This window comes from Canis lupus, chromosome 10, assembly GCF_003254725.2.
Source record: "Canis lupus dingo isolate Sandy chromosome 10, ASM325472v2, whole genome shotgun sequence".
Lineage (NCBI taxonomy): Eukaryota > Metazoa > Chordata > Mammalia > Carnivora > Canidae > Canis > Canis lupus.
Genome location: NC_064252.1, coordinates 20,867,737 through 20,881,849, shown reverse-complemented (window position 1 = coordinate 20,881,849; position 14,113 = coordinate 20,867,737). Strand labels below are relative to the sequence as shown.

Here is a 14,113-nt window from a genome sequence, read left to right as displayed (position 1 = left end):
AGGGACACTGAGTCGTCACCTCTGAGCAGAGCGCTCTGGGTCCTGAGACCGTGCCCCAGGCTGGCGTCCTGGGGGGGTAGGGGGAGGGCTTCCAGGAAAGGATGACGGATGGCAGGGGGCCTGCCTGGGCCACAGGGCCTCTCAGAGCAGAGTTCGAGTCCACCCCCACCCAGGCTCTCCCCAGCTCTGCGGCCCTGCCATGTGCCCTAACCAAAGCTGGGGTGAGAACAGCCCGGGCACAGCTCCTTCACCGTGCACCGCACTGCACCCCCTGAGAATTCCTGGGCCACCAGGGTGCCCCAGCCAGCTGCCTCAGCTTGGATGCTTTATGGGACAGGGTGCTCACTCCCCCCCAGGAGCAGCCCACTCCAGCCCTCACCAGGCTGGCTGCGGTGACCCACAGGACCCAGCAACCCCCCTCCCACCCCAAGCCTTGCCTCAGCAGCCTGGAGTCCTGAGCGCCGCCCTTGCCTTCCATAGCCGGGCCTCCACCTCCCGTCCAAGGCCACACAGACACAAGGCAGAGACTGGGAATCAGGGCCAGGAGCAGGACCAGCCCCGCGGCCTTTCTTCCCCACTCCTGGGCTCCCTGCTCCAGGCCCTAAGGACCTGTCTCCTCAGCCTCCCTTTTTCCTCGCCCCCCTGCAGGAATTTCTACCTCTGAAGGGAGGCAGGGAGGGGGAGCCAGGGTCCCTCCGAACTCATACTCAGACTCGCCTGGAAGCATCCACTCTGCCCACCTCTCTAGAAGGGACTGGAAACAATGTGTGGCTGAGGTCCCCTGGGGCAGCAGGAGCCTCCCCTTGCCCCCCCTGCTCCCGGGGCAGACTCTGGACAGCAAAGATGATGTCCCAACAAGTGCAATCGCCACACCTCCCTCCTGGCCTCGTGGCTCTTAGAGCTGCTGGAAAGGAAATCACGGGAGAGGGGTGAGGGAGGGGTTCCGTCCCACACACCTCCGGGCTCCACGGCCTGGAGTGAAGCCCCGCTGGGTTACACAGCCGGCCAGGGTCTGAGACATTAGACCCACAGGCGCCTGGGGCAGCTCTCAGCCGTCAGCCATCAGCCAACAGCAGCCCTGACCTGGCACTTCCAGGGCGTGTGCCCTTGGGGTCTCCCACACCCCGTGCTCTGAGCTCCTGGAGACAGAGTGAGCAACCAGGGCCGGGCTGCTAACTCCCTGTCCTGTGCTCCCTGCCAGCCCTGGTGCCCCCCACAGGGTGCTGGCACCCTAGCCTATGTCGTGGGCCGCGGCATCGTGCTCCACCCTGGGGCAGTGCCACCAAGGCGGGAGAGGGACAACCCTACTGGGGTGGGATGGGGGCCGGGTCTATCCGTGTGCCACCTGAGCCCCCCACGGGCCCTGACACGGGTGGACGGTCCACAGGATGGGCCCCCAGGGAAGAAGGGATGGGGGAAGGGGGCGGGCTTGTCAGCCGCACCTGGAAATTCCCGGTGCTCCCCCGCCAGCCGTGAAGTCACCCCAGGAAGACCGGAGTCCAGGGGCCAGGAAGCCATCCAGCCCCCAGCCCAGCCTTGTGCCCACCCCCTGCCCTGGCAGCCTCTGGCATCCATGGGGCAGGCGGGCCCCACCAGGTCAACAGGCCTCACAGGGGCCCAGATGCAGGGGCAGCCAACTGCCCACTCGAGAGGTGTTTACTGGGCACCAAGTTAGCACCAAGTGCTGTGCCGGGCGCCAGACTGGGGGCAGGGAGCTGGGCCATCCCGCGACCACTACCACAGCCTGGCCCCCAAGGGCTTTGTGCTGATAGCCCCCCTCACCCACGTTCTGCCCCCTGTGCACCCTGTGGGTCCTGCCTCAGGGAAATCCCCCCATGTTGGTGGGGGGCCAGGACCCGCCCTCTCCCCGTCTCCCCTGCGAGGCCCCATCCCATCCAGCATCCTTCCTCAGGTGGCAATGAAGCCACTCAACCCTGCTCTACCTGAGACCTTCCCTCCCGGGGCTCCCTGCCACCCCTCTGACCTCCCCTCCCACGGGCCCACCCCACCCTGACGGCTGCTGCCCACTCCCCAAGCCCCCTGCCTGCCCCATAACTGTCCCCCGGCCAAGAACACCACTCTCCCGGGGCTCCCAGGCCGGAGGCCACCTTCTGTGAGAGGCCTCCCCAATCGATCCACCCTCACTGCCGATGCGTGAGGGGCCCCTGCCCCGGAGGACACCACAGGGCTTTGCGGACGTGACGGGGAAGGAGGGGGTCTCCCAGGTACCCCTGCACACGTGGCCAGCCCCCGTCACTGGCATGGAGGCTTCAGGAGCTGCTGGGAAGAGCGAGCTCAGGGTAGTGACGAGGCTGGGCAGGAATGGGGGGAGGAGGGGCCAGAAGCATCCAGACCCATCACCCACAGAGACAGCCCACGGCAGGACAGGGAGCCCTGAGGTCCACGGCACAGGCAGCCCCACACACGCAGACCCAACCTAGAGGGTCATGAGCTGGCCTGCTGGGACCACCTCCTCGCTCTCCACTGAGCCAGTGTCAGCAGGTTAGGGCCCTTGGGTTAGGGCCCAAGTTAGGGGGCACCCAGGAGCAGAAACCTGAGGGGTGCCTGGTCCCCTCACACGCCTGGAGGGAAAGCTGCCTGTCTGGCTCCAAGTCTAAATTTGGGGGCGGGGGGCAGAGACAGAGAGAGACAGAGGGAGAGTGGGAGAGAGAGAGAGAGAGAGAGAGAGAGAGAGCCCTCACTCAGAGCCTCATGACTCCTGGGCACCAGACAATTCTAACCGGCGGGAGAAGTTGGTTTCATCCCCCATGAGCTTATAGCCAATGAGAAGGCGGCAGCAGCAGGGGCCCGGGAGCCAGACAGACCCGGGTTCGAGTCCGAGCTCAGCCACCTCGAGCGTGACCCAGGGAGTTACTCGGCGCTCTGCCCCCCATACTCCTCACTTCACCCCTTACCCGAGGTGGCCCTTCTTCGGGGAGCTTTTCCAGCATCCAGGGAGGAAACAAACCCGGAGCAGACCCCAGCTGGCGCGCACCCATCCATCCTGCGACAGAAGGCCTCTCCAAGGCCACCGGAGTCTTCCAGAGTGGAACGCAGAGCCCTGTGCCCCCAGGCAGGGGTCTGGTGAGCGGCCAGTTCCTTCTAGAGGCACTCCCATTCAAAGGGGCTTGTAGTCTGTTTGCCACTTGGGAAGCGAGGGCCTAGGTCTCAGCTCCAGACCCCCGGGCATGCTGGCCCCTGGCACCCTGGTGGCACCAACGCCTGCCTCGGGGAGGGCAGCCGAGACACCACCCATGCTTGTCCCAAGGCTGCTTCCTGCACAGCTCCCGCTGGGCCCAGCACAGGAAGCACCTCCCATCTGGGAGGCCATGGAGGAGGGTCGGGAACGGGGGTGGCCTTGGGGGGATGAGGTCTGAAAAGCTCTGGAGGCCCACCGCGTTACCGGGATGGGACTGTAAGGGGATGCTGGCTTGGAGGCTGCGGCTGATGCCCGGGGAGCCGCTTGTGGCCAGGGTGGTGTCCTCTCCAACCTGCTCTGGGCACCTAGTGGGCTTCAGGGTCCGCAGAGGATGGCCACTTGGGCTGCACAATTCTAGTGTGTTCCACTCACATCCTCAGACCAAATGCTTCGTGGCATCTTCAGAGCTCAGGAGCCACCTGCTGTGGCGTGAGGCTGAGGCTGGGAGAGGCTTGCACCGAGCTCGAGCTCGCCGCTACGGCTGCCGGATGGCCTGCGCGGGGCCTGCGTGCCCTCAGTCACAGAGGCCGACCACACCGCATGGCCGCGCTGCACGGAGGCCCCGGGAGTGCTGGCTCCCTTCCAGCCAGGGCCCTGGCCTGGCATCCCTGGCCCTCGCTCCTGCACCTGTTTGTATGCTTCCAGGGCTGGAGAGCTCACCGCTTCCCTACCAACCACTGGGCTGGCCCAGGCCTGGGGCTCCCCACTCAGAGGGAGGGAGGAGGGCGAGGACACCCTGCGTTGAGGGCAGGACCGGGAGGGGCCCCAGGCAGGCTGAGCAGCTCTGTGATGGAGACGGGAAGATGGAGAAAGGGAGGAGGGAGCGCACCTGTGCCCACCCCCACCCTGCTAGCCAGCCCAAGGGGAGGCCCCAGCCCCGCGCCAGGGAAGGAGGACAAACGGAGGTTTTGTCCTTGGCCAGCGGGCGGCCCACACCACACAATGACCCTTTCATCAGGCTGAGGGAGCCCTGGGTCGAGGTTTCATCTGACAAGAGAGAGCTCCCGGCCTCTTGTCCCTTGTTGGGGGAGTGGGGGGGGGGGACTGAGCCCCATCTGAGCCCGACCCCCGGCCATGCAGAATGGAGGCTCCAGGGCAACTAGCTGAGCCCCTCCGTCTGTCCTGGGGGGAGAAAGGCCCCCAGAGGTTAGGTGACTGGCCATGGGCCGCACAAAAAGGGGCCCTATTCTGGGTGCCCCCCAAACCTGAGTGGAGGGAGGGCCTGGGTCTCCAATCAAGACTTCCATCCCATCCCATTCCCTCCCCTGCCACCACCCTCAGGTCTGACCATAGAGCCATGGCCCAGACCCCCCAGGAGGAGTTCTGGGTGCCCCACAGGCGATGCAGCCCTGGCCCCCTGACCCCCGAGGCTGGCATGAGGGGCGGGGAATGCAATTTGCTAGGTCTGTGTCCACGGCATCCCCAAAGGAGCCCAGTGTGGAAACAATGAGTGGTCAGGGTCTCAAACACCATCTCTCTTGGTGGTGGTCTCCTTCCCGCAGAGCATCTCATACCTGCCTAGTACGCTGGGTCCTGTGTGACCTCGAGAGAGCCTCTCTGCTTATCTAGGGGCCACTTCCTCCCGGAAGCCCTCTGAGACACCTCCGGGGAATTCAACACTCACCCCTGAACAAATACAGCCGCCAGCCCTCCCTCTGCATTACAGGTGGCCAGCCTCCCCGCTCCCAATGGCTGAGAGTGACCCCATCGCTCGAGCACCTACTGTACAACAAGCACCCAGCTGGGCACGTCTCCGCATTTGCTCGACGAATCCCCACGGCCACTCCAGAAGTTTGAGTCCCACTGGCCCTGGTGGCACCCAGGCAGCAGGAGAAGGGGCAGGGATGGGAACCCTTGATCAGCGAGGACTCCAGGGAAACTCGGTCTGAAAACAAGCCATTCCGCTGCGGGCCTTAACGCGGCTGTGGAGCACCCCAGGGCCAGGAGGAAGCACTTGAGGACCCGCCTTCCCCTCCTGGCCCTTCCTCCCTTACACGGTGGGAAGAAGTCATCCCCAGAGCGCACCATCCCTGCTTTGATTAGTCGGACCCACCATGTGGCAAAGGCTCTGGGAGCACTTTGTGATTCGAATAAGGATTCGTGCAGCCAGGCCAGGGGTCCCTGGGCAGCTCCGGCGCTAACTCCCTATGTGCACGCCACACTGCCCCCGTGTGCACACCGCTGCACCGAGCCACGCACGCCCTGGAATCCCAGTGTCTTGCGGGTCCAACCTGCACCTGCAGAAAGGAAGAATCTCCATCCCCCAGCGATGGACGAGGGGACTGTGGCCCAGAGAAGCCTCCAGGCCACAGAGCAGAGCTCCCGCACCTGGACGGCCACAGCCTGCAGGCTGGCAGCTGCCGCTCCCAAGGGGAAACCAATCCACGCTAAACTGGGTGGCCCCGTTCTGCTGCCACTCAGGCCTCGGTGCCAGGGGAGGGGGCCTGATTCAGCAACGCCCGCCCTCCGGGGTCATGCCCACAGGGTTTCTGGGACTGCGGTTGGCACCACCAATAAAGCCACAGCGGCGGAGCCGGGAAGAGGCCCAGCCTCGGCAGGACAGTGGTGAGCGCCCCCCACCCCCACCCCCCCGCAGCCAGGTGGTCGGTGAGTAACCACCCCGTCACCCATGACTCACTCAGCAACCCAGAGCGGGCGGTCACCATGAGAGCTCGTACCGGAAGACCTGGGGGGATCATTGCAGCCAACCTCCACATCTGGGAGAAGGAAACAAGACCGGAAGGGACCTGCCCTGGACAGTAGGCCAGCCCGGTCCTGGCACGAGGCCCCCGTGCCAGCTGACCAGCACCGCAGCCTCGTCATGGCCTGCGGGCCCCCACCTGCTCTCCCTTGGGCCCTCACTGACCCCCCCACTGGCCCTGGAAGCTTCTGCTCTGACAACAGTGGCGCAGAGAAGGGCAAGGCTGGCCAGAGCTGCCTCACCCAGCCAGCCAAGCTCAGCATCAGGCGGGGGCTCGAGGCCCTTCCAGGCCAGCACACCCGTCCGACCCAATCAGTGGCAGGGGCCCAGGCATGCATCTGGGATTCGCTATGCACGGACCACAGCCCAAGACAAGGAGCTGGGAGAGCAGCCCAGATGGAAAGGGCAGGATCAATTGTCCACCAGTGTCTGTGATCCCAGCAGTGGGATGCCTTCTGGAAAGTTCTCTGGAGCAGAAAGAAGCCTCCACCCAGGGCCCCTCCTGCCCCTGGCATCCTCAGATCCCACAGGGCCGACCTTCCTAAGTGTTCCTGCGGACGTGAGGTGGGCTTACTGTTGATTCCCAACTGCTCACAAAGCACTTTTGCACAGGCCGCCTCACCTGCATCCCGAGCCTGGGCACATAGCCACCCACGAGGGTCTTCCCACCATTCTCACTGTCATCTGCATCACCAGGGCCCTGCTTACACCCACAGCATCCTCCACACCCCACCAGCCCTGTACCCACCAGACAGGGCCAGGGAAACCCCAGAGCCTCCCTCTCTTGCTCAGGGGAACAGCTAATATAGTCTGCTCAGGACAGCCTGGCATCAGCACTTTCTCCCCCGACCCCAGGGGCAGGAAGGGGTGGGGGGCTGAAGGTCAGGCTGGGCTGGTGCTGGGGCACAATGCGCTTTGCTGCCCCCCACCGCCACCCTGGGACTCCACGCTGGCCCAGGAACGTTTGGAAAACTATCGCCCTCAGAGAATTTTTCCCAACAAAGCTGGCAGTGAATATGCAAGGAGCGAGCCTGTGTGGGCGCAGATGGTAGTTACTGCAGGCCAGCTCTGTAGGTCTACACAAGCATCCTGGCCACCACCTGCCCCAGAGCCCCTCACTGCTGCCTTGGGCCGTCCTCTGTCCTCTCCAGCCCTCCAGCACCTTGCCCACCTCCTGCTCTCAGATTCTTACTCCAGGCAACCCCCGGAGGGCTCCCGGTTTCCTACCCTTGGACTCCTCCCCATTGATGCCAAACCTCAGCCACCTAGCTCCAAGAAGGATTTCGTAAGCCATAGTAGCGGTGGATTCTCTAGCTTAACATTGAAATGCGCAGTTTTCAGGGGAGGGGGAGGCTTCCTGACCTCTGACCTCTGAGAACTGGAGGCTGGGATTCCAAGGCCCCCCTAGCTCGATCCATTTCCCAGGAGGGATGCCAGAAGCAGGACTCTCTGGCCCAGCACTTCCCTAGCCTGATTCCCCAACTGATGGGGCCGGCCCAATCCGGCCCCTGCGATGCCTGGGGCGGCCTTTCCCCCCTCCCCTTCCCCAGGCGAAGCCTCTGCTGCCGGGGCTGCCCGCCGGGCCTGGAGCACTCTCTGCGCCTGGACCTTGTAATTATGTCCCACAGCCCGGGAAACCGCGGGCCTCGCAGCATCTGGCTGCGGTTGCGAACTTTTGTTTCAAGATGCGCGACTATTTATAGAAGGAAAACTGGTAGGATAGTAATTTCCTAGGAGCTGGAGGAGAAATTGGCTGCGCCCCTATTAAAAGGGGGGGGGCGGCGATTTATTAGGACTGCGGCCGCGCGGGAGGTGGGGGTGGCGCGGGGAGCGGGAGGCAGCGCCTGCCCCCTCTGGCCGCGTGAAGCGACCCCGGACGTGGCCCGCGTGTAAAGGAGGGGGAGGAGGAGGGGAGGCGAGAGGGGAGGGAGAGCGAGCTCTGAGGTTTAATCAGTAGCATCCAGCTTAAATTCCCCCAAACGGCGGTTCCATAAATCAAACTTCTTTTTAAATCGGAGGCCAGAGCATATGCGTCCCATTAGGAATCAGGAGAAGCCACTGCAGCGCCGACGCGCCCCTCGGCTCCCTGGGCCCGGCCGGGCCCTGCCGGGAGCTGCCCGAGCCCGGGGGGCGCTGCCCGACCCTGCGCACACGCGCGCCCACGCTCCCTCCGGGCTGCCTCGGCCTGGATAGGGGCGCACCCCGGCCAGCCGCCCCCGCGCTGCGCGGCCCCCTCGCCCCCAGGTGAGGAGTGGGCAGCCGCGGGGCCGGGCGGCTCAGCGCAGCGGGAAGGCGCGACAGGCAGCGGCCACCCCGGGGCCGCTTGGGCACTGTCCGGTGGGGCGCAGTGTGCACGTGTGCGCCGGTGTGTGCGCGGGGAGCGGGTGTGCACGGGCGGCTCTCTCGAGGGCTGCACGACCGGCGGGCCCCACGGACGTCTACAGGGCGGGGGATCCCGCTTGTCCGAGACGCGGGTGGGATGCGCAGGGAATCCCGGCGCCGCCGCGCGCCCTCCCCTCGTGGCGCTCGCTCGGTGCGCGAAGTCCGACCCACCCGGGCAGCAGGGCCTCTCGCGGGCCACGCGCTCTCGGACCCCAAAGCCGTCGCTTCTCACTAACGCAGCCGCCCCCCAAGTCCTCCACCTCGGTGCCTTGGGCAGATGAGGACACGCAACGTCCCCAGCCCACCGAGCGCGTCGGGCGCCCGGTGCCCCGCCCAGGGACTCTGCTGAGTCTCCTGCCCGCGCGGCCCCCGCGCTGGAGGCCGAGGAGCGCCCCCCACCCCGGGCCCCGCGAGCGGCCGCCGCACTCACAGGTAGCTGCCGCTGGACAGGATGAGAAAGATCTGCGGGCAGTACACGGAGAGGAGCGCGCCGCGCGGCGACAGCAGGAGCATGGTGGGCCGGCGGGCAGGGCTCCTGGGCCAGCTGCGGCCGGGGTCTCCGCGGCCCTCCCCGCGGCGGGGCGGCGACACCAGGCGCTAGGGACCCGGGCGCGCGGGCCCCGGCGCGGTTCTCATCGGTGCCCCGCCGCCAGGGCCGAGCATCGCGATGGGGCTGGGGCTGGGGCCGCGGCGGGCGCTGGGGCCGGAGTGCGGGGCGAGGGCACGGCCGGGGGCAGCGGGTGCGCCTCGGCGGCCGTCTAGCCCTCCGTCCGTCGATCGGTCGGAACCGGCTCTGTCGCTCGCTCTGGCTCGAGTCTCCAAGTCTCTCGAGGCGCGCAGCTGCCATTGGACGGGCCGCCCCTACATCCGCCTCCTCTGCGGGCGGGTTTTTTAAAGGGGAGGCTGACCGGAGCGTGCGACAGGAGCCGCCCCCAGGGCTTGCCCGAACCGCCTCGGCCCGCACCCCTCCACACACACACACACACCCGCCCAACTTCGGGGAACCACACAGCTCTGGCCTGCTCTGGAGGGTGCACCTGGGGGGAGGCACCGCGGCGCAAGCGCGCGGGGCGTGCGCTCCTCTTGGGGGGCTGTGCTGGGGAGTCTGTTCTGTTCGCCTGCATGTGCCTGCATGTGCCTGTGTGTGCCCGCGGGAGCGTGGGCGCGTCTGCGAGGGCGCAGGTGTGTGCGCACAGATGCACTGTGTGTGCTGCACCTTTGCCTGCGTGCGCCCCTGGGTTTGGTTAGGTTGGCTGTGAGTCGCACGCTCTCACCTTAGCCAACCAGGCCCTGCCAGGCAGGGCTCACCTGTGCACATGCGCACTGGTGTCTCTGTAGGGTCCTGCCTCAGGGCCTCTTTGGAGGAGGCAGCGAGAAGGCACCCCTAATTGGTTCACAGAGGTCCCCAGCTTTGGCTTCCCCATCGCACTTCTTTTGCTCTCCTTTGAGGGGTTGGTTGGGATAGGTGTAGGGAGGAGCAGATCCTCAAAGACACAATTCTAAACAATCCTTCTTCTTCCAGTGATTTTTTTTTTAAGGCCAGAAACCCACTTCCTATTGTCTGCCAAGCCTGTCTACCTATGAATGATCTTCCAGATGCAGTGTAGACCCTCTCAGCTGGGGGGAAAGCACAAGGCAGGGATGATGACAAGAGAGGTCCATATGATATGGCCAGTGGCCCAGGGGTGAGGTGTTTCCCAGCTTCTAGATCTGGCATGGAGACTCATGCTCGGCATCCAGAAGGAAGGAGCTGCCTGCTTCAGCTTCATCCCGCTGGGCCCTCTGCCTCTCATAGGGCAGGAATGGAGCAGGGCTGATCCTGGGACTTCTTGACCCCATTTCCTGTGGGCAGAGGGTGCCCAGATCCCAATGGCTTGTTCCTGCCCTGGCTTAGCCTCTTCCCGAGGGCCACAGCCTGGAGGCTGCTCAGTCCAAAAGTGAGGAACTGTGACTCCCCAAAGTCATTTGTTTTGAAATTGCTCAAAATTTAAGGCAAGCCTACTCTTGGGGGCCCTGATCCCCCAAAGGGATTGTGAGGTCTGAGTTCACCATCGCTGCTGGTCTGGGAGCTCCCCCCAGGGGCTTCACATCTGTGTGGTGGCTGCATGTGCACCAGTGAGGGAGGTTCCTGGTGTACATTCACAAAAGTGCACACACAGGTGTTGGCTGCGGGGGGCATGACCCCAGAATATCTCCCCAATACATGCAATCCCTGACATTGGTTGGAACTGCTATGGCCCTAAAATCCACTATCTGGAGGAGTCCCTGGGGTGGTGACGCTAGAGTCATTAACAGTGAGAAAAGCTTGTCTGGTGCATGCAGGTGTTTATGGGAGCCCCACCTCTCCCCCCAGGGCACAGTCACCCAGAACAAATCTTCACAGTACCCGATGAAGGATGAGCTGCTGTGACCCCACTTTTCGCATGAGAGAGGCAGAATGGGAGCACCCACCCAAAGCCACCAATAAGGAGTGAGGGGGAGGAATGAGTCCCAAACCTCATCCTTAACGCACTGGGCCCCTAAGTCTTTAACCCCTCAGGTCACATCTGGGCTCCGCTCCTGATCCTCCCTGCCCTGTGCAGCCAAGATGGCTTGCAAAGAAGGCAAGCCCCTTGCTCCAGGGTGGGCAGGTGAGCAGGCAGGCAGGCAGGGGCTGTGGTGGTGGCAGAGGCTGAGACCCATCGCCTGAGCACATCCCAGGGCGGCTCCCTGGCTTTTCCCAGATGTGGTTCTGCAGGGGTGTTTGGAGACTAGGTTTTCTCCTCTCCCCCCAGGAGTGTGTGTTTTAGGGGGCACAGCAGGGGAAGGATCGCCCACACCAGGGTTCCTGAATGGAAGCAGAAAGCAGAGCCTGGCTCTCTTGCACACTCCCAGAGAAGCGAGTACAAGTGCCTGGGCACACAGGCTGGGTCACACTCACTGATCTCTACGCAGACACCAGCCACCACCATGTTCACGATGGCCAGAGCTGCACTCCCATTTACAGAAGGGACAGGGAAGCTGCCTTGTGTCTGTAGGATGGGGGGGTGGGGGGCCCTAGGCCTCTGAGCCCCTCAACCAGCCACAGGAGACCAGGTTGGGCACCAGCAGGAGCTCCTTTTGCTGCCTGGGTGGGGAGGGAAAGGTCATAGAGCGCTTCCCGCAAGTTGTGGGGGGTGAGGGAGGAGTTCTTTTCAGTGACTCCTGTTGAGAAATGGGTGCTAGGGTGCTAGGCTGAGTGGTTGGCTCTGCCTTTTACTCTTGGGGACAAGTGACTTGGCCTCCCTCACTCAGTTTCCTGATCCTTAAAACGGGAACTGAACTCTAGGACTGCCAGGAGCGGACAAGTGCTGAAAACCAGAGAGAGCCTCAGGAGGGGCTGCCCAGTACTTGGGGGAACAGGGAGAGGAGCTGCAGGGACTGCTGGAGATCCCAAGCCGTGCCTCCCTCCCAGCCCCCACCCCCTGGCACCCTCACCTCCATAAACAAACACCGAGGGACTCAGCCTATAGGGACCCACAATAAACCAGGCGCCCAGGCCTGCAGAGTGAGGCTAGGACGGGGTCTTCCAGCCCTGCCTCTGCAGCCCCCACCCTGCCTCAGTTTCTCCATCTGTAAAATGGCGGAGGGGGCGACAGAAGGGCGGGTGAGAGGCGAGGTGAGTCTCAGGTGGGGCTTCTACCTGGCAGCCGGGGAAGCCGCGTCTCCGCCTCCGGCGGGGCTGTTCACCGGCTGTGCTCCAGCCCGACTGCTCGGTAGGGGCGCGGGGTGCGGGCGCCCGGGGCGAGGTGCACCGCACCCCCGTCGCGGTCACATCGACCCCCCACCCCCACTTCGAGCGAGGCCGAGACAGATTCTGTCTAAAGGAGATCGCGGCTCAACAGGTAAGGACTCGGCTAGGTTCAGGAATGTGGAAATACGACTCGGAGCAGCTACTGCAGCGAGCAGCGAGCGCGGCCCGCCGGGCGCCCGCCCGCCCGCCCGCCGGGCCGCACAGGGGGAGCGCGGCGAGAGGGGGCCGGCCGAGGGCCCAGGGCGGGGGCGGGGGCGGGGGCGCGGGCCCAGGACCGAGCCCCAGGCGGCCGGGCCCTCCGCGCGGCCCATCGCGAGCCAGCCGGACAAGTTGTCAAGGCAATTTCAACACGTCCGGGTGATGGATAGGGTCGAAGGGCCCAGGCAGGTGCCCGGCCTGCAGGCTCGGGGCCGGGGCGCTCGTCCCCCGCCCGCCGGGGCCTTCCCGGCCGCCCGACGCCCCCGGCTGCCGCCCCGGCGCGCCCTCCAGACGGCGAGCGCTCGGCCCGGGCTCGGCGCCCAGCGCAGCCCGGGGGAGGGAAGGCGCGTCCCACCCCCGGGGCCTGGAGCCCAAACAGGTGAAAGTACGCGCCGGGCACGCTCGCCGCTACCCGCGAGCCCGGCCGCCGCCGCCTGCGCGCTCTGCCCTCCTTAGAGCGGCCCCGACTCGGCGCGCTTCGCGAGGACCCGGCGCTCCGGGGTCGGGGCCGACGTCCCACGCACAGGCCAGCCTCGGGTCCCCGGGAGCCGCCTGCGCCCCCTCAGGCCCTACGTGTCCGCGGAGAGCCCCTGGAGCCCGGTCCTCGCCGCTGCCCCCACGCGGGGCTGTGGCCCCTGCCCACGGGGATACTCACCCGAGCTTCACGTAGAGGACGCCAAAGCAGAGAAACACGTAGAAAATCCACTTGCGAAAGTTTCTGTGCATGATCCAGGGAGGGGGGCTGCGCCATAGACAGCGGCGGCCGGAGGGGACGCGCGGGCCGGGCGGGGGGCTGGCAAGGGCGGGGGGCTCCGGCGGAGCGCTCTCAGCCAGCGCTGCGGCTCGGGCGGCCGGCGACGCGCGGGCACTGGGCGCGCGCTGCCACCATGGTGAGCTGGGCGCCGCCGCCGCCGCCGCCCCCGCCGCGTGCGCCTGGGCAGTGACCTGGGCCGGGAAGCGCGACCTCGGAGCCGGGCTGAGAGGTCGCTGGGCGCGCTGAGCGCCGGCGGGGCCGCGGCCCGAGCACTGCGGGCGGGCGGGCGGGCGCTGCCTCCACTGGGCGCAGCCGCCTGGGGCCGTGCGCGCCTCGCCGAGCGCCGCGGCGGCCAATGTGTCCGCACTTGTCCGCCTCCCCAGGTGACTCGCGGCCCCTGCAAGCGAGCTGCGAGAGAACGAGCGCGGCCCAGGTAGGAGGATCCGCCTCCCGCCCGCCCTCCTCGCTCGCCGCGCGCTCTCTCTCCCTCGCTCGCGGGCTCTCCCCTCCCTTTTCTCCTCCCTCCCCCGTGACACACAAACACATCCACCCCCCCATCCACACCCCCCTGCCCAGGCCCGCTCCCTTCCTATTGCCCTCCTGGGACTGGGCGGGGGGAGGAGGATTGGGTGCGCGGAGTTGGGGGGGTGGCCCGCCGGGGAGGGTGCGGCTGGGAAGAGACACCTGCAGTGGGGCTGGCCGCTCCTCTGCCCCCAGCAAGGGGGGGTGGGGCACAGGGGAACGTCCTGTACAGGTCGTGGTGGCCACTCGGCTTCCAATTTCTAGTGGGGAGGGTGGAGTGGAGACCACCCACCCCCACAGCCGTTCTTGGCGTGCTTCCCCTCCCGGCAGCAACTATGCACTTGGGGTCCCCCTAGGCCACACCCTTAGCCCAAGTATCGCTGCCTCCCTTGCAGACCTCCATCGGAGCCCTCCTCCAGCACCCAGGGTCACCCCTACCTGTCAGCACTGCTGCCAGAGAGACTAACTCAGAGGGGACAGGGAAGGGACAGACGGCCTGGCCCAATGCAGGCAGATGGCTCGAGTACCTCCTGCAGAAGCCATTGGGCTAATCACCAGGATGGGGACGGATGGCAGGATGTTAAG

At 65.8% G+C, this 14,113-nt stretch overlaps 1 protein-coding gene across 7 annotated transcripts in view; it reads right to left on the bottom strand.

Annotated features, from left to right (window-relative positions):
• Nucleotides 1-13,459, bottom strand: part of WNT7B (Wnt family member 7B) — a 49,558-nt gene extending 36,099 nt beyond the window's left edge. For 2 of the 7 annotated variants that reach the window (XR_007413415.1, XM_049115245.1), the window contains exon 1: nt 5,838-7,394. Coding sequence is in view for 6 of the 7 variants with exons in the window: in XM_049115245.1 (XP_048971202.1) it covers nt 5,838-6,415 (578 nt within the window). In the remaining variant the exon portion in view is untranslated. Of the gene's footprint in view, nt 1-5,837; nt 7,409-8,712; nt 8,867-12,907 lie in introns of those variants that run through there. The other 5 variants (XM_049115244.1, XM_025456506.3, XM_025456497.3 and 2 more) reach the window with 5 other exon arrangements.
• Nucleotides 13,460-14,113: the final 654 nt, after the last annotated feature.